Below are 23122 nucleotides of genomic sequence, written 5' to 3' on the forward strand. Positions count from 1 at the left end.
ATAAATTGCTCTACTAGGTTAGCAGACATGAAACGTAGTAGACATGTACTTGCACCACAAACGATTATAATATACTAACCATAAACTGAACTGACTCAGAATCAAATAAATTTAAACTAAACGTTTCCTTCAATGGTACAGAACCCTCTGAACCCTCACACCATCTTCAAACACTTCCGTGATAAATCTACTGACAGCACCTTTCAAATGCCAAAGCCAGATTTAACACTGCCTTATGTCCGTTTTCACTAACGATGACCAAGGCAACGCCTAAATAAGTAACACCTAATCTACGGAGATTCCTAGACTTACATTAAGCGTTCACAAAAAGTTATCATCTATGTATTGGTGTAACGTTTTTTTTCTCTAGATGGGCATTAGCCAGGCACTGTTTTGTCACAACCACGACTTTATGCCACTTACAATAGATGAATAAGGCCCAAAATACATCTTCTGCAGGTACTTTGGAGGTGGGTCATTTATTCCGTTACGTACTTAAATCAATGATTACTTCGTTTGAACAAAGTTTAAGAAACTTAACCATTTGACCTTCTCTGACGAGAATCTCAATAAACTGTCATACTCAATACGTAATTTTATTCCATAGCATAAAAGATTATTACAAGATTTAAAGCGGCAATAACCTCTGAACATCTATAAATGGAGATGCGACCAGTCACAGAAACTTGACCGTGTTAGTATATTCGGGATTTTATGTTCTGCAACAGTCAACATTTACGAGTCAGGCATTAGATAACGGTATTTTCGATAAGTATGTTGTGGGAAATTTAATGTTTATTCTCCATTTATCCATATAAGGGTAGCTAATAACTCATGCAGATTAAATAATGTTTTACTTAATTACCAAGCTGTTAACAAAGAATTCAGAACTTACAGAAACCGCGTACACACATGGAAACCACTCCACTTTAGTAGTGTTTCTCGAACAGGCCTTATTTTACCTCTAATGTTCTTAACGTTTACCATATTATGGGAAAAATTAGAATAGTTTGTGGACTAGCATCATTCCGCGGATGTGAAGTGAGCTGTGCGCGGGGCGTTTTCACTGTTTTTGAACACAATGGACTGCATTCAATAATGGCTGAATGAGGGTTCTGTTCTGGCGTTGGAGTGGCAGCCCCGCACCGGTAAACGCAGCGTTGGTCGACCCATAACCAGGTGGACAGACGACATCAAGCGGGTCGCGGGGAGCCGCTTGATGTCGCCGCAATCGTGGAGTTTGGAAGGCCCTACAAAAGACCTATGTCCAGCAGTGGACGTCAATCGGTTGATTTGATGAGGGTTCTGTATGTTCTTACTCCTGTGGCTGTTAGTTTAACTTAGCAATAAATGTAGCTATTTGATGAATAAGTATTAGATGCCCATACCTTATTGGAAAACGGGGGCTTTGGTAAACCAACTTTCTTACTTAATAATTACATAGCTCAAAACAAAGTAGCTCTCGCTGTTTGTACGCTTAGGTCTTTTTAACTAAGTAACGGATTTTAATTGAGTTTTCAGCAAGTTATTTTGTGATCATACTTCATTGGGTACGCTTACATAGCCAGTGCTCTCGTAATAATTTATAACTAGATTATTACATATTTACTTGTTATAGTGACCTTAGAGCCATCATATTATAACAGAGTAAATGATAAAATCAAAGATACAAAGGTTTATCATGAACATAACATAAGAAATAAGGGGTCAAGGCCAATAGTCATCGATATCGTGCGCATTATATTTATTGTTACCGCCAATTTTAGGCTTATTTGTGGAATTAACTATGAATGGTCGTTTCGCTCTGAATTCAAAACTTACATCTTCAAAATGTTGTCGTCCATGGATATCGTGCGTTATCTGTGGTCACGTTGGTGGCAGCATTGGACTAGTGGCGCGCTCGGCGGGGCTTTAACGTGTAACGTGTGGTACGACGGCTGTAGTAATGACGGCAAGGTGGTAGCTTTCTCCCGTCAGTTGGGCCCATGCGAAAATGTTGTAAGGGTATTGTGAAAAATATCAGTAACCTCGGTATCGTATTAAGGCTTATTTAATAAAAGTTTCCCGTTCGTAATGAGAGTGGAGCAGTTTGGATTCGTAGTCCTACAAACGGTCATTCCTGTAACGTCCTATTTATTGTAATGTACAGATATATCAATTGCATTCTATAAATATGTATTAACATAACTTCTGCTAAAAGAACATGATTGTACCTACCTGCATATGGATGTAAAATAATAAATGGTGTATGTTTTAGATTGTCTTTTAATAAAAACAAGATTAAAGACACATTTTTTGGAAGATTTTCAAAAAGCTAATCACACTTCATAAGGTCGGGGAAACAGTCTTTTTGTATACATGTAGTATGTATAAACTTGTTTTAAAAATTCTTTGGCTTTACTATTTGTATCTGACTGGTTTTGATGTCATTAAGAAGGTAAAGATTAGATCAATTGTCCACTTTATTATCTAACTACCTTCCTGTTATTAATCGCGCACTTCCGCCTTTATTTACTATGCAAAGTTTGTGTATGTCTGTGCACTATATACTCGTTTTAGAGCCGCAAATCCGGTACTACTGATTTTTATTTTACAAACATTCCGTCGAAACCCGAGCTGAAGACTTGGAAGCAAATTTCAACTTTTAAACAATAGGAATAAGATTTGTCTTAAAGTGATGTTTAAGTATTTCGATGTGACGTCGTAAGTGCTGCTGCTGTGCCAGGGTATCCGTTCTCGTGTCGAAGACCTGAGTCTCAATTTTGTGATTATTGACCAACGATTACTTATTCGATTGCGTGAAAATTAACTACGATTTATATGGTATCGAAAAGCGCCATCTAGTGTCAATACCCGAATTAAACACAACCACGGCTTGTCCCTCTTGTTGGCTTTGTAGATGCCCGTGGAAACCGTTGTCCTTGGTCCCGGTCGATCTCTAGAATACCTAGCTAGTCAGGAATGCAAGCGCAACAAACAAACAAACTCACAATCGACATTATAATAATAGTTAGAAAGTTAGGATTAAACTAAAGTCAATGATCTTTTATTGCTGTAAAATGTAATCTCTAAATATTCAAGTTTCACTGATATAATAACATACAGCCATTAACATTTAGCTTTTCAAGAATTTAAGATCACACGAATTCAAAATACACGTTTTGGTTGGCAAACGGTGCTCTGAAATGATTTTGATTTTTGATATATAGGTACATCAATACCTTAAGACTACGGCGTTTTTACTAAATCACGACTTTTAGCTTACATTAAAGTTAAAATATTTCTTTTCATTTTTTATAATTTTGAACAGCTTTAACTAATATTTGAAGTAGAATAATTGTTTAACCAAATAACGTTTAAATATCGATACGGAAGACTAACTCACACATGCCAGTTTTTTTTTTCAATATTTAAAACAATAATCCTGATCGATTAATCCGTCAAATTGTTATGATTAGCTTTAAGATCCCAGTAGCAAAAAAAATATTATGTTTGACCTTGACAAAAATGATCAATGCATCTTTGAAAATATCTTTGTTTTTATCGTAGCTAATTAAATGTTGCTAACAAAAACCCGTTTTTTACCGAAGTCCGTAAGAGTTTCATAAGCACACTTTTTGTGTGTGTCAAATTATCATAAACCTCATCAGATGGTTCTGCGAAATTATTTACGTGATAGGTAATGTTACCTACAACTTAAGTGAAGCACATATCTCGCCATCACGTATAAATAAAGTATCAACATAATAAGAAATTATAGAATAGTATTTTATTAGGGGCCATCCATAAAGTACGTCACACGAATTTTAGGACTTTTGAACCCCTCCCCCCGTCCTTGTCACAGGTTGTCACATTTTTATAACCCCCCCCCCCCCCTCCTGATGTGACGTCACACATTTTTTAAATTTATGTATGTATTTAAAAATAATCGAGAGAAAACAGCTATTTTCATTTTTTACTTATTTTTATTAAATAATAATCTAATAAAATCAAAATTTTTAATTCACATCCAAACTTTGCGTTTTAGTATTTTAAATTTTAACATGTGACGTCACAAAAGTATTGACCCCCCATGCCCCTTGTCACACGATGTCACACTTCGGTGATACCCTCCCTCCCCATTAACGTGTGACGTACTTTATCGATGGCCCCTTATGTCAATGCATCAGTGGTAATAAAATACTCCGAGTGTTCGGAAGCATAGTCGGAATATTTCTTAGTTCCGGTAGGAAGGATTAGGTAGGTTGAATTTTGTATGGGACAAAACTTATCAGATGTTGTACGCAGACAAATTCGCAGGGTTGATCATAATATAATAATGATAATCATGATCATGACTCAGGTTGTTAATCACGTTCCTAAGAGCGCACAGTAAACTGCACCAATTTTCTGAATCCAAGGCCGTGGGTTCGTTTCCCACAACTGGAAAATGTTTGTGTGATGAGCATGAATGTTTTTCAGTGTCTGGGTGTTTATATTTATTTATTTATTTACATAAAGTTTCCAAAAAAATAAAAAATACTTATAGCTAGCATCAGAAACCCACCAAGGTTTGTAATATATGCTAACAGAGAATTAAGTCTAGGTACGTTAACTACAGAACATTATTGCCAGTTTACGATGTTGTGTATAAAAATGATCATAAGTTACTTAAAAAGAAGGACTTCAGATTTTTCTTAATATTACGAGGATTAATATTGTCTCGTACATCAGTGGGTAATTCATTAATAAGGCGAGGAACTAGGTAAACGTTCGTGCGCTCGCCATACCTATTGAACGCGCCCGAAGTGCATAACCGGCTTTGACTGACGGCCCGCGTGCATACAGGATGTTGTACTTTGTTCCAGTAGGTATATGTTATTGAAAAAGTTTTCTTTTAAAATTGAATATTTCAACTGTACATGCATTGTATATTATAAGTATTTATGTATATTATTCATAAAAATATTTATCAGTCATCTCAATACCCATAACACAAGCTACGCTTTGAGTCTAGATGGCGTTGTGTGCGTTTCGTAGTATATAAATTATTTATTTATTAAAAAACAAAAAAAAAGTTGTTTAATGGATGTACTCAAAAGGTGGTTGCTCCAGTCTCAAACCAATTGGGGAAAGGTTTTCAATTAAAATATGGTTACATTAAATAGTTTTTCGATGTGTCATCATCATCATTACAACCCATTACCGGCCCACTACAGGGCACGGGTCTCCTCCCACAATGAAAAATGGTTAAGGCCGTACTCCACCACGTGGACTACTCCACTCCACTAGTGCGGATTTGTGGACTTCACACACCTTTAAGAACATTGTGGAGAACTCTCAGGTATGCAGGTTTCCACACGATGTTTTCCTTCACCGTTGAAGCAAATGATATTTTTATTGCTTAACACGTAACTTAGAAAAGTGAGAGGTGCTGGGATTCGAACCATATCTATACCATATTTCTGAAATGATTATCAGGTGTACATGAATAAGTGAAATTTCCTTGCTCGAAAATTCTCAAAGTTACCTCTCAAAGCAGTGAGGTTTTCTTGGTTATTTAATGCAATTTCGGGATAAAATGAAAAACATACAATATGTGTAGGGACTACTAATCATGTTAGTTATGTTTAATATTATTTATGTAAGTGGAAATGTGGCGCCCTTAGTATTTAGCGTCGCGTTTTTCTTGCAACTTTCTGATACGTGTCCCATCGAAAGGGCTAGCATGCGCGCCACGATATAATTATCTCTACCCGTAACGTTTTTTTGTGGACATAATTAAAGTAGGTAGACATAATTTTCTAGTGGTGCGCATGCTAGATCTACACGTAACGCTCTTAATACTTGAACTTGGTGATTTTTCCATTATTGTTAATAATAGTTTCCCCATCTTTATGAACTACGCCATTAGTGCCAGTAACAACGGAAGTGTGGGAGACGCTGCTGAAGTACTGCCCAGGTGCATTGGGTACACCAGGTTTACTATCCACGGCGTCATTAAGTCCGCTTATCTTATCCGTGGTCTGAAATTTTAAATCAACAGTGAATTTTGTGGCTTTAGTATATTTATATCCCATTGCCCAGAAAAACATTGTTCAAATTTCATTAAATTTGTTTACGATCGTTTCGTTAATCGTGAAAGGTTATTTAGAGGAAGAGAGAGAGCGACTTAGCCTTATAGAGTCATTTATAATTCCCATACAAAAAGCGCTTATTTTAATTTTGCTAAAAACTTTCTTCATATTTTATTACAAAACATGAATATGGTTTAGAGTTTCGCGAAATCGATTGAAGTTACGCTTTACCAGGGAATAGGAATAGGATCTCATTTTTTTTTATGTTATCGGAATCTATTCTAAATGTATATTTATAAACTTTGGTTGTGTTTTTTTTTTGATTTTACACCTGACAGACTGTAACTACTAACTGTATGACTAGATATTAAAAATAGCTTAAATTTTTTTCATATTAAAACAGAAGAAATTCTTACCTCTTCCTCTAGTTTATATCTATTTATGAAGCCTGGAAAGTAGTTGAAATAGCCTGGAAACCTGCAAAAACATATAAAAAACTGTATGGTTTTATTTGGATAAAAATAAACAATTTACAAAAATATATACACACAACAGAAACAGACCCATTAAAATCCATAAAAAAATAAAAAATTCTAAAATAAATTGCTATCATATGATTGAAAAACTATCTCTTGCTGCTTTTCATAATCCCCTATCCCTATCCCTACTAATATTATATAAGTCAATGTAAGTTTGTTTGTTACGCATTCACGCCAAAACTGCTAAACCGATCCTCATTAAACTTTGTACACATATTGTGGAAGTGTTACGTTATATAAGTTATATAGGATACTTTTTATCCCGACAATAAGTTCGGTTCCTTTGGGAGAGGGGATGAAAGTGTTTGACGATTTTACAACATAACTCCGACAAATTATAACGGATTTAAATAATTATTTTTGTAATAAAGAGGTAAATTGTAATATGTGTTTAACTTTGTATAGATATAATGAATGTGGTTGGAGATAGATGACAGAACTCCTCAGCGGACAGGTTTGCTGCTGTCTTGCTTAGCGATACTGAATACTTTAAATTTTTTTTAGAACTACAACTAAATTGAACGCCACATAAAAAAACAAAATCAAACGCAGACGAAGTCGCGGACAACAGCTAGTCTGTTTTTATTTTATATAAAAATTTAGCGTTCTTATTTAGTGTGCTCAAAATACTAAAGCTAGTTTTTGGGTTTTTGGAAATTTTTCAAACAATGTTACTTGTCTATCAAACATAAGGGTTTTTAATTTTTTTTTTAAGCCCAACTTTTCACGGGATCGGTAAATTTCGTTCAATGTTCAATGTTCAATTAGGTACAAATAAAATCAATGATAAGTATCTTACACATATATTAATAACAAAAAATCTCAGAGACGCTTCGCTGAATGTAGCTAGTAAAATAATAAAGGATATACTCTCTTCCCAATTTTACCATGCTATCAGCTGATTTCCAACTCAATTATTGTGTATTAAACGAATAACACCTACCCAAATACATATATTTAATATAATAATACCAACAACAGGTACGTACCACGACGGTTCTGGCAGTGCTGTGAAAGGAAAAAAAAGAATCTTCAATTAAAATATTTTAATCAGCACAAATATTGAGTTGTGATGACAAAATTCAGTTTCTTATAAAAAATATTTCCTTATTTTGAAATTGTTTTTTTCTATATTGGTTTGTTATGTCCTAGTGTAACCGACAGAACTAATAAACAAAAAATGTGAATAATATAAATTAATGGACACCATTAACCCATAAGCCCACCTCTATAATTAAGAAAAAAAAACATACGAATAACTACATACAAATACTAGAACTAGATTAGGTGCACAAATAAAATTAAATTTAAAGGTATACATAATAAAATGATTATAAAATTAAATAAATATATATATATCGTATCATAATAATATATCATGCAAGCGGCTTATACATTTTTAATAGTGCTTTTTAAATTTTTGTAAGCATTGTTAAGAATTTAAAAAAAACAAAAATCAATAAGAATATCATGAAAGAGGCTGAAAAGTTTGTTTGTTTGTTCACTTGATGTTCTCAGGAAATACTGGTCCAATTTCAATAATTATTTCAGTGTTGGATAGATCAATTATCGAGAAAGACCGTTGGCTATATATCATCACGCTAAGGCCAATAGGAGCATAGCACCAATGAGGAATGTTTCAAAATCGGGGGTTTTTTCTACTTGAGAGCTTGGGCTTGAGACAGGGCACGGGTAGGAGACCCGAACACAGAATGAAAAGGGCTTAGGCCGTAGTCTATCACGCTAGCCAAGTGCGGATTGGTAGACTTCACATGCCATTATGGATATTATGGAGAACTCTCAGGTTTTCTCACCATGTTTTCTTTCACCGCTCAGCGCACGTGTTATTTAAATTGCTTAACTCCGAAAAGTCAGTGGAGCGTACCGGGGCTCGAACTCGGTCTTCACGAAAGGAAAGCCGAAGCCTTACCGACTAGGCTATCACCGCTTCATCATAAATTAGTTATAATTGTAAATAAAACTTGTAATTTATCTAATTAATGTAAAGGTCATCATGCCCGCTTGGTGGTGGAGTAAGTTAATCTGTAAAAATCATAGTTGCCCATAGATGGCACTTGTGATGCTTACATTTCGTGAGAAATATGTACACTAGTGTTGCCCAAATGCAAGAACAAGACGAGACTTAGCCAGTCTTGGTCTTGGTCTTGCGCCAATACACCTGGTCTTGGTCTTGGTCTTGGTCTTGCGCTCCCAGTCTTGGTCTTGGTCTTGGTCTTGCAGCAAGAGTCTTGCAAGTCTTGCAATTACCTATTAGTCTATTACTATTTATTAAAGTTTACTTTAAATCTTAGAAAAACGTATTAGAATTGGAACATTGTGAGCTTGAATTAACATAGCCATAGTAAAGATCAAGCAGATTAATAAATAACTGAAGATTTGATAAGAAATTCGAAAAATCAACTGACCTATATGTCGTTTTCCATGGAAGTAACTGTTTCTTAATAAACATTTATGATTTATAAGCTTACATTTGCTAAAACATGTAAAAAAACAAATTAATTACAATAACTTGACTGTATTTTAAAGAACAATACTTATCTGTCTAGAAAGAGATTGAACCCTCAACTTATAAGAAATTTAATAAAAGAGTTTTACGATTTATCATTTATTTGAATAAAGCTGAAGAGTTCGTTTGTATGTTTGATGACAGAAGTTTTAAAATAAATAAATAAATCCTGAACGTCACTATACCTCCAAAGTTACTATTCCTCGTGGACGAAGTCGCGGGCACAGCTAGTAAATACTTACTCTCATCATCTCTCTCAGAGATATTCGAACACTTTTTTGCTATTTTTTCTTGTAAAAACTTAAGAAATATAATGACTAAATGTACAATAATAGTACCTAAGTAATTAGTTTAAAAGCATATAAGTAATCAATATTATAATTACTTACTAGAATGAATTATTATGACATCTACTACCTATCCTCACCATTTTATCCTAATCATAATACTACTTGCGTGATCAGTATAATGTATTCATTTTCATTCTAAGCACTCTGAAACTTATTTATTCTTTGGAACACCTGTAGGTACTCTTAAAATTCGAAATTATTTTGCATGAATAGTGTCAAATGTTATGATTTCGGCGCGGCGGCAACGATTGTTTTAGATTTCAAAAGAAGCCGCCGGCGCGTGTATCATAACCATGTACTTCCGAAAAGCGGCAAATTTCTTTGAGAAGTAAGTACAAAACCTTTGATGCCGCATTATCAAAGTGCCGATGGTTAAAACATAACTATGCATGCACTCAGTTTGATTTTAATAGATATTTTTTTATTCGCTATGTTTATGGTATTAGTCGTAATGCGCATAGGTCCAGTTTTTCATATTCTTTGATATAGTTTTTTGCGTCTCATAGAATTCCTAAGCGTACCTACCTACCTATACACCGAACTGTTACACCTAACTACTCCGTGAAATAGCGCTAAGTCCTAGCTGCAAGACGCAAGAGTCTTGCAGGCTATGTCTTGTTCTTGCTCAAGTCTTGCACGGTCAGTCTTGGTCTTGGTCTTGCTAAAAATACGCGGTCTTGTTCTTGGTCTTGGTCTTGCAAAAACGCAAGAACAAGACCAAGACTGCAAGACCAAGACTGAATTTGGGCAACACTAATGTACACGGTAGTGAGATGGTGGCGATAACAATATTCGTAAACTTAAAACTAAAGCTACGTCGGTTCCAAACGCGTCCTGCTCTAAGAAGAAGGCCACAACAAACTTAGACTATGTTTGTTCTTTTCAACTTTTGACATTTGGCCCTCCGGAATGACAGATTTACGCTAACATGGATGTGACTTCAGTTAATACATTATGAAAACGTTGTATGAAGAGGTTGCGAAACCAAATTACTTACCATAACACCACGACACGTGCAGTAAAATGGCACTAATCAAAAATATACTCCTCATGTTTATAAATGAGCACCAATCTCCGTATGTTGTTATTCACCCACTAATGGTCATCTCTTTTATTCTTCAAATGTTGGTATATATAGTTACCGTACTCGGTTAGATGCTTTTCTAAACTGCTTAATAGGATTATCTTGTCACGGTAAAATACAGTTAGCTCACTAAGCAACAAGGGTTACATTGCTGTATGGAGGTATTGGTTTTCCAGATATTTATCAATCTAAAATGGATTCTACGAAATTTTATTATAATTATATTAGACATTATTTCTTAATTGCTTTAATCATTATATCTGCCTGTTGACGTCCACTGGTTAGACTTGGGTCTTACCTACTTCTATCTATCTTGACAGATATACTTGACACGTCCACTGCCTGTCCATGGTCTCGAGTCTACTTTACTCTCTGTTTTTATTGAGAGCATCTGAAGACGTCAAACAAATTCAGCTATAACACGCCTCCCTGTTGGATGCATGCTTTGGTTTTGAACTACATTTAAAAACTATTGTTGGAATGATCAGTCAGTTTTCTCATTTTAATTTTTACGGGGCATTTCCTTTAGACCAAGGCTTTGCGGTAAAAGGAAAAGAGGCTCGAGTTGCAATATGATAAGGTTTGATTTATAATTTTTGAAGATATCTATGATACGATGATCTGTATTTCTGCCTATGGTGCCGAAACATTTTTAAATACTTTTCATTTAATATATTTTCTTAAAAGGCTTCCATGTAATATCTCTTATAGTCATTTACCAACTTGCGAGATTTCAGATTCTTTCTAACCCACTATCTTTGATTTGCATTTTGCATTTAATGTTTTTATCATCTAGCCTATTGCATCTTTGCTATATTGAAGTACCAAATTTTTCTTTACAAAATAAAACTATGACAAAAAGCAAAAGCAAAGTACGTATGACAAAAAAGCCCCATCCCAAAGTTCCCAAGAGTATTCATCAGCTCATAAACCCAAGAAGCTTTATATTTTAACAAAAACAGACCCGAGTTAAAAAATTACAACCATAAAAACAATCAATGCCGTATGGATTGCTTGGAACTCCCCAATCAACGAAAAGTATGTACCTTATGATGTTAATACCTAATACTATGTATATTATGTTTAACAAAGCTTCATTATATGTAATTAATAACCATCGTGAGCCACGATCTGACAAAACATCACGATGATCTAACCGGACCATCAATGTCTGATTTGCGTATAAGTAAACAATAATTTCGAGTTCGTTGTAAACATTAAGTTAATATGAGTATTTATTCAAGTAACATGTGCATCAGCTTTGGAATGGCACCATTTAGTCAAGTGAAACTGATGATGAAAACCACTTCGATTGTGGTATAAAAATATACAAATATACTACGACAATACGCACATAACCATCTAGCCCAAAAGTTAGCTTAGCTTGTGTTATGGGTACTAAGATGACTGATTATGAATTCTATAATATGCATTTAAACACCTAGATACTTACAAAAACACTCATGCTTATCACACAAACATTTACCAGTTGTGGGAATCGAACCCACGGCCTTGGACTCAGGAAGTAGGGATCGCTGCCCACTGCGCCAATCGGCCCTCACCAATATGAATAGTTAGCAATTTATGTTCGTCACCATTTAGAAGCTGATGGTAAAGTAAGGGTATAACATCTTAACCATTAATATCCCAATTTCTGAAAAAAACAATATTTTGTAAAAGGTTATGAGCCGTTGACATTTGGCTACTATAACTTAGATAATCGCAAACCTACCCACTTGAAATATTAATACTCGTATATATTACCTTTTTTTTGTAAACCCGTGTATTTTCGGAAAATAAATGTTACCGACAAAACGTTAACTAAATATGAATTTCTATCTCATTGGAGCAGTTCCAAGCCCAACATAATTGTATTCGAATATTCTACCGCCATCTCACAAAATTATGGTGAGTTTACAGATTTATATTACCTTTTGTTTGTAGACCCGTGTATTTTCGGAAAATAAATGTTACCGACAAAACGTTAACTAAATATGAATTTCCATCCCATTGGAGCAGTTCCAAGCCCAACATAATTGTATTCGAATATTCTACCGCCATCTCACAAAATTATGATGAGTTTACAGATTTAGATAATGCTTATTCAGCCATTATTGCATGCAGTGTATTGTGTCCAAAAACAGTGAGAACGCCCCGCGCACGCCTCATTTCACACCCGCGGAATGTTGCTAGCTCACAAGCTTTTCCTATTTTCCCCATTTTATCTTACACATTACAATATTAGAGGTAAAAATAATTACTGTCAACTGCTAAATGAAGTTACGTACGTTTAGTAAGTCTAATTATACGATGGGCCTCATAAGAAGGCTCAGAGTCACTCAGCGAGCGATGGAAAGAGCTATGTTAGGAGTTACTCTACGTGATCAAATCAGAAATGAGGAGATCCGTAGAAAAACGAAAGTTACCGACATAGCTCAATCAGTCACGAAGCTGAAGTGGCGATGGGCGGGGCACAAAGTTCGGAGAACCGATGGACGTGGGAGTTCCAAGGTGTTGGTGTAGCAACCCTGCACCGGTAAACGCTGGTCAACCCCCAACCAGGTGGCCAGACGTCATCAAGCGATTCGCGGGGAGCCGCTTGATAGAAGCGGCCCAGAATCGTGGAGTTTGGAACGCCCTACAAAAGACCTACGTCCAGCAGTTGACGTCAATCGGTTGATTGTATGATGAAATGAAGTTGAATGAAACGCCTGTTTGAGAAACACTACTAAGGTGGAGTTGTTTTTGATGCTTCAATATAAGCCGTATACACGTCTGTATGTTCTTAATTCTGTGGATGAGTATTTTTTTCCAATAGTATTTTTTTCTTTTCTTTATCGGGCTAACCTTTTAGGGGTATTGCAGTTAAACTTCACCCCGTATCGTTTACAACGCAACATTGCTGCCTTGTTGTTGGTGCATTTTTTATTTTGCCCTGGCATCGGCATTAAATATAATATCATATCACTAACACTACTATCTTGCTTATATGAAACAAATTTTAACCCGATCCTGGAATCAAAGGGTCTCGTAATCCTTAATCAAAGAGGCTACTTCTTCCTCTTCTGTTAATGGCTTTTTGTCATGCCTGCACGGAAAGAGGTTATATAGTACATGCTAGATGGACAATCAAAAGAATAGCATTATGTCGCTATAAATAAAATGCTATAATAATTATAAAGGCGTACGGATAAGTTTTAACGCCATGCTAATTTCATTAGCATTTGACGGCCGACTGGAAAATGTTTGTGTGATGAACATGATTGTTTTTCAGTGTCTGGGTATTTATCTGTATATTATAAGTATTTATATGTATTATATTCATAAAAATATTCAACAGCTATCTTAGTACCCATAACACAAGCTACGCTTACGTTGGGGCTAGATGGCGATGTGTGTATTGTCTTGGTATATTTATTATTTATTTATTTGTTTCTAACTGCTGTGTTCTGGTCTGAAGGGTGTTGTTTGGTGGTGTAATTACAGGCACAAAACACTTAACACCTACGCCTCAGGTTAATGGACACAGGGCAGCACGATGCAGAACGCGTTTCTGGCATTTTACTCTGTTATCAGTCGTCATTTCACCTGATTGGTCAAATGTGATGATTAGGTGATGGATGAGGCTGTTCGTGGAGCAGGTGGGCCATCTGATTGGTCCTTTAATAAATACTATAAAAAAGGTTACTTCTTTTGAAACTTCGCGAGCAGATTCGACTCTAGATTTGTTTAAAACTTTACAAAAAATAGTTAGTCTAAAATAAAACGAATCTTTACTTCATAATGTTTTAATTAATACAACATTTCAACATGTTAACTAACTTTAATAAGGATAACAATTTTTCTAATGTTTTGTTGCTTAAAAACAATAATAAACACAAAACGTTTGCTAATAGAACAAGTTTATACTATTCGACTTATATCTAATATTTTCTATATAAAAACATAACAATGCATACCGTGCTGTTTACAAATAATAGTTTATCAGTTGTTATATTGTTATACCTACACTCTATTTAACCCCCGACGCAAAAACGTGGGTGTTGTTATAAGTTTCACATGTTGTGAGTATGTCTGTTTGTATGGCATCGTATTTCCCTAAATGAACTATGAACCATTCCTATTTGTTTTTTTTGTTTGAAATATTAATTTATCGGGAGTGTTCTTAGCTATGTTTTATGAAAATCGGTACAAGATGGCCGCCGCAACAAAATGGCAGCTTACATATTTTATCACAACTCCCTCAACATGGGTATCAAATGAAAAGGTTTAGTAGAATACTATAGACTATGGCATTTTTCAACCCCAAGGCCGCCTGTTACTTTTTTTTCACAATTTGCTCAATATGGGTATCAAATGATAGGGAATGTAGAATAATGATCACGATATTGAGAGAGATATGATATTATTCTACGGCTATATGTCTATGTGCACCGCGGACCTATTTTCTGTATTTGCTTTTATAGCCTGGAAGAAATTGGATACGTTGTTTTGCTATACTTTTCTTTTTGGTGTGCAATAAAGTATATGCATTCATTTATTATGTACCAAATAATTTGTTTAGCTATCGTGCAAAAGCAATTTTGCTGGAATTAATTTATTACGTTAAGGTTTGAAAATGCGTTTTGTAACTTTACCATCGTCGTTTTCTACCTCTAAACCCTTGCTGTATTCCGATTGTTCCCCATTTATATTACTCCATTGTTTGATCGCAGAAACAGCGTGGCCGTATACATGCGTTCCATCGCTGGGCTGCAGAGATTCCACGCTGCCAGACAGAACAGCCTGTAAAAAACGAGTGTGCTTTAAATAAACGACTTAACATCTCCTGAGGATGCTCCGGTGGCGGAGCGTAACTTGCGTAGTAAGTAAGTACATTGACGAAGATCTGTTTGGTGTGGAATATGAAGATTGAAGAAATTATAAATTACACCACACAGATTGTTCTGCTTTTCGTGGAGTATATCAAATTAAGCTTAATATAAGAGTGTGCTTTACACCAAGCGACTGAAGTATAATTTCATTAGCTCCGTTTATAAGTATGTGAAGCGGTGATAGCCCAGTGGTTAGGACTACGGTCTCACTTTCTTGGGATCGAGTTCGAATACCTGCACGCGCCTCTAAATTTTCTAAGTACTTAATTAATTAAAATGTTACTTGCTTCTACGGTGCAGGTAAACGTCGTGAGGATACCTGCATGCCTGAGAGTTCTCCATAACGTTCTCAAAGGTTTGACCACCAAACGGTCTGTGGAATACGGTCAAAACCATTATAGGAGGAGACCCGTGACCTTCAGTGGGCTGCTAATGGGTTGATACGATGATGACGATGAAGATATATATCATCATCAGCGGGCGATGGTAACAGCTTGAAGTATATCTACTTTAACAAATCATTCCTCATTCCTCCGAAGGATCCGTAGAACGATAAGAGCAGATTAATTACCGATATAGTGGGTGGAAGCACATAGTATGGAGAACCAATGGACGTCGGGGTCCCATGTTCCTGGAATGGAACACTTGTAAACGCAGCGTTGTGGCCAACACCTCGCTGTAAACGAATGTCATCAAACGAGTCGCACCGAGCCGCTGGACTCAAGCGACACAAGACCGTTGAATTTGACACTCTCATCACTTTGGTTTGTTGTAAGACCGAGACAAAAGACTTGGTTATGAGAGAAAATGAGAAAGAAAATATGTGCTCATCCCTCTCTCTCTTGCCCCTAAAGTAATATCCGAAACTTAAGTCTCTTTATATCTAACATATATTAAAACGATATATTAAAACCAGGAACAAAACCACACGGGTCTGCTCTCAGAATGAGAAGGATTAATACGTAGTCCAACACGCTGGTCAAGTGAGCATCGGTAGACTTCAGAACATTGTGGAAAAGACGTGTAGATGATATTTAATAATTTTAAATAAAAGATATACGTACCGGTAAGTCACGTGCGAAACTATTCAGGTTGAGTCTGAAAAAAAAAGCAGGGTTTAGAAAACCGGCTAAGTGCGTTTCGGGCCACGCGCGGTGTAGGTTTTCGTACATGATCGTCACAATATGCAGACGTATGGGGTAAGTACATTCATGGTATTTATGTTTGTTGCAGGCGGTTTAATGTCTATCCATCACAGGTACTTACAGTGCTCTGAACTGATCCCAGTTGTTATTTTTCACAGCATCTATCAGATCTGAGGGAAATAGGGGGACGCCTGAAAGCAAAGAAAAAGTAAATTGTTAAATATAATGTTATCTAGTAACGTTGTTAAATAGAAATAACATAAAGTCTTTATTTCCAACAATAAAACATTCGTATTCGTGTTTATACATAACAATTTTCAGTCGTACATAATAATTATTATTATGAAAATTAGAGTATATCAAAATTTTACAATCATGTACCACATGTTACCACATAATTATTATTGCTATTTTAGTTTGCCATTTCGAAAATTGTTTTACGAATATGTCATTGTTACATATTTGATGTCAATTTTGAGTATTATAAGTCAGTTGCAATGCCCCTTTTTGGCCATAACTCCTCCATCCTTTTCCATCAAAAAAATATCTTTATTCAAGTAGGCCCACAGGTGGCACTTTTGATGTAAAAAAAATATGATGAAAAATGAAAAATATCTATTTCTCTCTCTCTGATAGAACATATTATATGTTAAATATGTTAACGGTGGAAGCCAAGTGAGCTTCTTATTGTCTGATCCCCCGCACACGAGAATCTCTAACATCTCATCTCTTACATTTTGTAACTATGGGGGTTTTAATTTTAAGCAATTAAATTATTATTCATAATTATAATCGGGGAAACTATAATATCGAAAATCGTACTACTATATGCGCTATGACAATGAAGAATACCAATGAATCGTCATGAGCTCTTGTTTAAAATAACGACAGGCAGGTTGTGCCTTTAGATTAGGTACTTAGTGTCTTCAAACGGTTTATTTGTGTTTTTAACCTGCTTAATTTCTAAGCAGATTTGAATTTTATTTTTGTTCGAAACGGTTTACTTCCCAAATGGTCCCATTCTTCATTCTGAGGTCGAAATATATTATATATAATAACTACATTGTAAAAAATTAAAGGATATAAATTAAATATTAAAAAAACCAAGTATTTACTTTGTATTATATAGTAGCAAGGAACGAAATCTTCAGCCTTGACTCAGAAAGCAGAGTCGCTGCCCACTGCGCCAATCAGCCGTCTAATATCTGATCCTCAATTTTTTGAGCAGACTTTACAAACCTAATCCAATTTCAATAGTAAGTACTCAAACCTAAGACATCTACCTATATTCAACAAAAACGTTCTTAATGTTATAGGATTGATTCGGTACATTAGAACCTACTTAGTTGATAGATAAAATATTTGATATTACACTTAGCATTCCCAAAAATAGCTAAGTTAACTAGCTGATTGATGTCATTGTTTTCTTTAGGTGATCAAATATTTTAACAAGCTTAAGAGGGTTTTTTTTAGCACAGACACCGACCGCCTCGTATGCTTTTAGTTCATAGGAGAAAGGGTTTTAGAGACCTTTACTTGATTAACCTAGTACTTCTGCTAGTTTTGGACCTAACATGCTTTGGTAAGTCCAAAACAAGAAGAATATATACATAAGTTTGATATGTTGAAACTTTATTACAGCGAGGTTACTATACAATTGATGAACTTCCTTATTACAGGATTGCTTAGAAGCATCCGGCTCCGGTTTCACGACGGACTGAGGTTATTAGCTTTTGGGACACGTATACAACACAGTTGCTTATAAAGATCTGGGGCATAAGTCTCGTCTCATCTCCTCATAAGATTTGCACATAATTTACTTTTTGGCACATAATTTTAGTTGGTCGCTAGTACGTCTGACCTCCAGGGAGTTGAATTCTAAGCAACCTAAAAGAAATTTGGTTGGGTACATGACGGGGTATAATATCCATCCATAGCAACGCTTAAACAAGTATTACAGAAAGGCCTTAAGCACTTTTTCTAGAACAGTCTGTATTTTTTTTCGTATGGGCGCCAGACGCATCTAATTGTTTTTAGTTTTCTCCGGGCCAGACCATAATATAGTAACTTTATAACTACAGCATTATGGAAATCCTGAGTATTACGAAGTACAATCCTATTCTTCGATATGCTTCGGTTACAACTGTGGTAATGTGGGAAGGTTAATTTCTTGCCAAAAGTTACACCCAGGTCTCTCACATTTTGTACGCTGGGTATAGGAATGCCATACATTTTGTTCTCATGTATCACAGGATAGTGAACACTACCAAAGGTACATACAGCAATAACATCGCGTTGTAACTTGAGGCAATCTTCGTTAGAAGTGATTTCGAAAACAAGTTTAAAAATAGAAAAAAAAACTTAAAGCAAACACATAAACTGAAACTAACTTTGTGATACTTCGTAACATACGACACACATAATTTTAAAGAAAAGGTGTAAATAGCACTATTCAATCATAGTATGTAGATATTTTAAGTTTAAGAATAGAACTTTAAATAAGTCATAAATAAAAATAATAAAAGAATCCATCAAAGCATGTAATCTTCGTTGAGTTCCTGAGGTCAGCCGTCAGCACTAGTTTGCCGTGACATATTCACATTTCAATTCAATTTTAGAATTGATTCCTGTTCGATTTTTAAACTTTTATTTTTAACCACATAATTAAGAACATGTATAAGACTTTAATAACGGGTACTAATCAATTTAACAGTTTTTTTTTTACTTTACAAGTTGGACCTCAACTGCAATCTAACCTGCAATGGGTGGTCAATAATTATGCAGTCTAAGATGGTAGCGAATTAATATGTAGGTGTATTGCAGATTGGATAAGAGTCGCTTGGATCCGCCGGAGGCGAGCGGCCCAGGACCGTGGATTGTGGAACTCCGTACAAGAGACCTTTGTCCAGCAGTGGACGGCGATTGGTTGAATTGATGATGATGATGATTGTAGATTAAACGCATACCCGAAATTAGTTTCGACATGGCATCGTACTGGAACGCTTATTCGCTTCCCGGCATGTGTTCGTCGGACGGTAGGTCTTCTACTGTGGTAGTGTGGTAACTAGCCACGGCCTTAACCTCCCAACGGAACAAACCAGAGAAAATTAAAGAATTATAAATAACCGAAACCCCCTGTCAAGGATAAAACCTAGGATCTCCCACCCTTCGATAATTATTTAGTCAATTTGTTCGGTCAACTAGTTACGACTACATATCGTATGCGAAAGGCACAGAAGTCATATTATGGGTTGAGTAAGTTATGTTTATACTACATGATTCCTAAGGTACTTTTCATTATGTCGAAAATTACCTTAGGAATCATGTAATGCATACGCTCAAACGATGTCTTAAAACAACGAGGTTTCTATACAATTAATGAACTGCTTCTACTTGCTGGCAGTCAACGTAAGGACCAGAACATCCTGAATAAAAAACCTGGGCCTGTTTTTAACTAAAAGCACCCGACTATCTAAAGTCCAGATTCCAGAATAATCACCCACCTTCTCGAAAACAATCATCTAAAGGAAGATGTGCCTTAAAGAAAGTCAAAGAGGAGTTATACGAGTGCAAGAAGAAGCCTAGACAGTGGTTCGACAAGACGTACTTATGTGAAAATGAAAGCCAATTAGAGTGGAAAAACCTGTTCGAGGAAGTGTCAATATTTTGTATCCAGTTCTACTTAGGCATGACTACAAAATCATCGTGGAATCAATTTAAATTTAATATTGCGCACGATATAAAACACACTTAACAAGTTTAGATCCTTGTAAAATTCTTATTTATTATTGTGGACTAGCATACAGATACACGCGACTTCGTCCCCGTATAGTTTCGGATTTGCAGTTCCCGCGGTTTAAATAAGACTAACGTACTAGTTGAAGAGTCTTCTCCCTTTTTGACGGCCCAAGGAGATGGCCCGCCGGATAATAAAATTCAAAAATTAAAAATTCATTTATTTCAAGTAGGCCAGTTTGTTTATAAGCACTTTTGAAACGTCAAGTCAGTCAGTTTGCAGTGACTCTACCACTGGTGTAGGTAGAAGGTAAGTCACTAGTCAGGTGTAATTTTTTTCACTTTAGACTATCTATTTAGACCTTCTACCTAACCTTATATATAAAAAAAAAACTAGCTTTCAGTCTAAATTTGTATAATTTATTTTTAAATAACTTAACTACCACTAAGAAGTACACATACCTGTTACTAGAAGGGCTGATGCAAAAAACACAAACATAAACTTGATCATCGTTTAAACTTAGGTAAATAGCTGTTAACAATATAATCACAGATCTACGTTCCGCCGGCAGCAACGAGAAATTAAGAATACCACGCAAGTCTGAGAGACCTTGCTTATATCCGAATCATAAACGACACACACGTCTTATAGCACAATGGGCTTTTAGGAAGCGATTCTTTTGTGAAAGCAACAAAAATGGTTATTGATTCTTAGAATAGGTGTCATTTGAGCCGGAGCTATTCATGTTTCTTTCATGGCTGTCGAACTGAAAATTTTTGGTTATAAGCGTACCGTGATACAAATGATATTTACATAGGTACTTAGAAGTTAGTTAACTTTATTGTAACTGAAATTACCGAAACAATTTATTTATTTTTAACCGACTTACGAAACTGTCGAACGTACCCCGGATAGTTTTATTATTAAATTTGATTCTGCGCCTATTAATGTAAAGTGTTTTATTATAAAATACTAGCTTATGCCCGCGACTTCGTCCGCCTTTGTTACGGTTCTTAAAGAACCGCAAAGCAACTACATATTTACAAGGGCTTGAAATTATGCAGCTAATACTTAGCTTTTATATAGAATCGTATTCAACCCTCCATTTCAATTTCTTTGGGGTGGAATTTCAAAATATGATTTCTTAGTGGATACCTACGCTTCATAAAGACAACACCCTCCAAAATTAATGCATCTTGGACCAGCCGTTTATGCTGTGGATTGATTTTTTCGTCGTATTTCATTCCATATTTAACCCCTTTGGGGGAAGAATTTCCAAAAACTTTGGTACATATTATATTTCTTTATTTAATTATAAGAGCCAAAATACCAAGTTTCATGGCTACAAGTTGAAAAATGACCGAGTTTTATACAAACTTTAAACCCCTATTCACCCCCTTGAGGGTAGATTTTAGAAAAATCCTTCCTTAGTGCGCGGTTACGTCATTACAGAAACCTACTATCCAAATTCCAAGCTTACGCTAACGGTGTGCGTTGATTATCAGTCAGCCGATTTTAGTCATCATCATATCGAAGAAGAAGAAGAAGAAGATCGACCCATTACCGACCCAACACAGGGCACAGGTCTTCTCCCACAATAAGAAGGGGTTAAGGCTGTAGTCCACCACGCTGGCCCAGTGCAATAAAAATAAAATTTACCCAGCAATTATATATACTAATAGATTATATGATATGTATACCAAGTAGTATGTATGAGTGACTGACATACATAATAAGTAATAAAAAGAGCTTAGGGGTTATTGAGGGTTTGTGAAAAAGAAAATGCAATTCGCCATTTTTTTGAGGCGGCCATCTTGGAATTGTAATTTATCATAGCGTTTAGTATTCTGCTAGTCAAGTCCTTTCATTTATACCCATATTGAAGGTATTATGAAGAATAGGTTGGAATCTAGTATTTTGTGCCGGCGGTCATCTTGCCAGCTTTTTATCTAACGTAGCTAAAAACACTCCCGACTACATCACCTTTTAAATAAATAAAAAAAAATCAAAATCGGTTCATCGGTTCGGGAGCTACAACCTACAAATCTGCATAAGCGTTCCAGATGCTTTTGATTTTTCAAGTCAGGGTTTCTATATGCTTCGAGATGGTCAATTTCACACTTGTACCATAAATAACGATTGTTAGATTTTGAAAATTTGTCCCTGTATCATAATTAGCTTTGGTAAAAGTTGGTACATATATTATGTTGGTACTTACATACTATTAAAACGACATACATGGCATTTGTACTATGATACTTTCATTGTTTGCATACTATGTCAAATCTATTTAGAATAACATTAGCAACTCCTGGCCGTGCTGCCATAGAAATAATATCATATTTAAATATAAAATTTTATATTGCACACTTGACATCCCAAAAATAATCGCCATAATATTAAAAGTCAAGAGTGTCAACAATCTATACTTATATTAATTCTGTAACGGGTCGAATTCTGTACATTAAAGATATTTGGAAAATTTCTTCGGAGGCCATGTTATATCTGTTTATATATATATATATATATATATATAAACGATATTGAAGTCGAAACTGTATTTTTTTTCATTTTTGCCTGTCAGTATCATGGCCGCGCTACACGCAAGAACTACTAATTTAAATCAATTAAAACTGCACTTTTCGATTCGAGAGACCAAAATTCGGCTCAGTTCCTTTGGTAGAGGGGATGAAAGTTTTTGTCGATTTTACACCATAACTCTGTCAAATGTAACCCGATTTAATTTTTTTTTACACACACTTTTTGTAATGTAAATGTTCATTTTAGTACCAGCTTGGAGATAGTAAATAT

At 35.4% G+C, this 23122-nt stretch overlaps 2 protein-coding genes across 2 annotated transcripts; both read right to left on the reverse strand.

Moving 5' to 3' along the window:
• Positions 1 to 5741: 5741 nt before the first annotated feature.
• LOC120630240 lies at positions 5742 to 10524 on the reverse strand. Its single transcript, XM_039899395.1, has 4 exons — positions 10470 to 10524; positions 7585 to 7603; positions 6473 to 6533; positions 5742 to 6005 (listed from the first exon to the last, which is right to left on the reverse strand). Exons 1-4 carry the CDS (start codon positions 10522 to 10524, stop codon positions 5820 to 5822), a joined length of 321 nt encoding a protein of 106 aa, XP_039755329.1. The 3' UTR covers positions 5742 to 5819.
• A 4271-nt stretch (positions 10525 to 14795) lies between these two features.
• On the reverse strand, positions 14796 to 20887 carry LOC120628840. Its single transcript, XM_039897471.1, has 4 exons — positions 20773 to 20887; positions 16697 to 16766; positions 16495 to 16528; positions 14796 to 15341 (listed from the first exon to the last, which is right to left on the reverse strand). The coding sequence occupies exons 1-4, from the start codon at positions 20819 to 20821 to the stop codon at positions 15162 to 15164; spliced, it is 333 nt and encodes a 110-aa protein (XP_039753405.1). The 5' UTR covers positions 20822 to 20887; the 3' UTR covers positions 14796 to 15161.
• Positions 20888 to 23122: the final 2235 nt, after the last annotated feature.

Source organism: Pararge aegeria, chromosome 2 (genome assembly GCF_905163445.1).
Source record: "Pararge aegeria chromosome 2, ilParAegt1.1, whole genome shotgun sequence".
Classification (NCBI taxonomy): Eukaryota; Metazoa; Arthropoda; class Insecta; order Lepidoptera; family Nymphalidae; genus Pararge; species Pararge aegeria.

Coding starts and splice junctions, on each gene's coding strand:
- LOC120630240 (XM_039899395.1), bottom strand. CDS start 10,524: ATGAGGAGTATATTTTTGATTAGTGCCATTTTACTGCACGTGTCGTGG. Junction 6,006..6,472: donor GATATAAACTAGAGGAAGAG/GTAAGAATTTCT, acceptor TTAAAATTTCAG/ACCACGGATAAGATAAGCGG.
- LOC120628840 (XM_039897471.1), bottom strand. CDS start 20,821: ATGATCAAGTTTATGTTTGTGTTTTTTGCATCAGCCCTTCTAGTAACA. Junction 16,767..20,772: donor ATCAGCCCTTCTAGTAACAG/GTATGTGTACTT, acceptor CTTTGCTTTCAG/GCGTCCCCCTATTTCCCTCA. Junction 15,342..16,494: donor GTTTCGCACGTGACTTACCG/GTACGTATATCT, acceptor CGTTTTTTACAG/GCTGTTCTGTCTGGCAGCGT.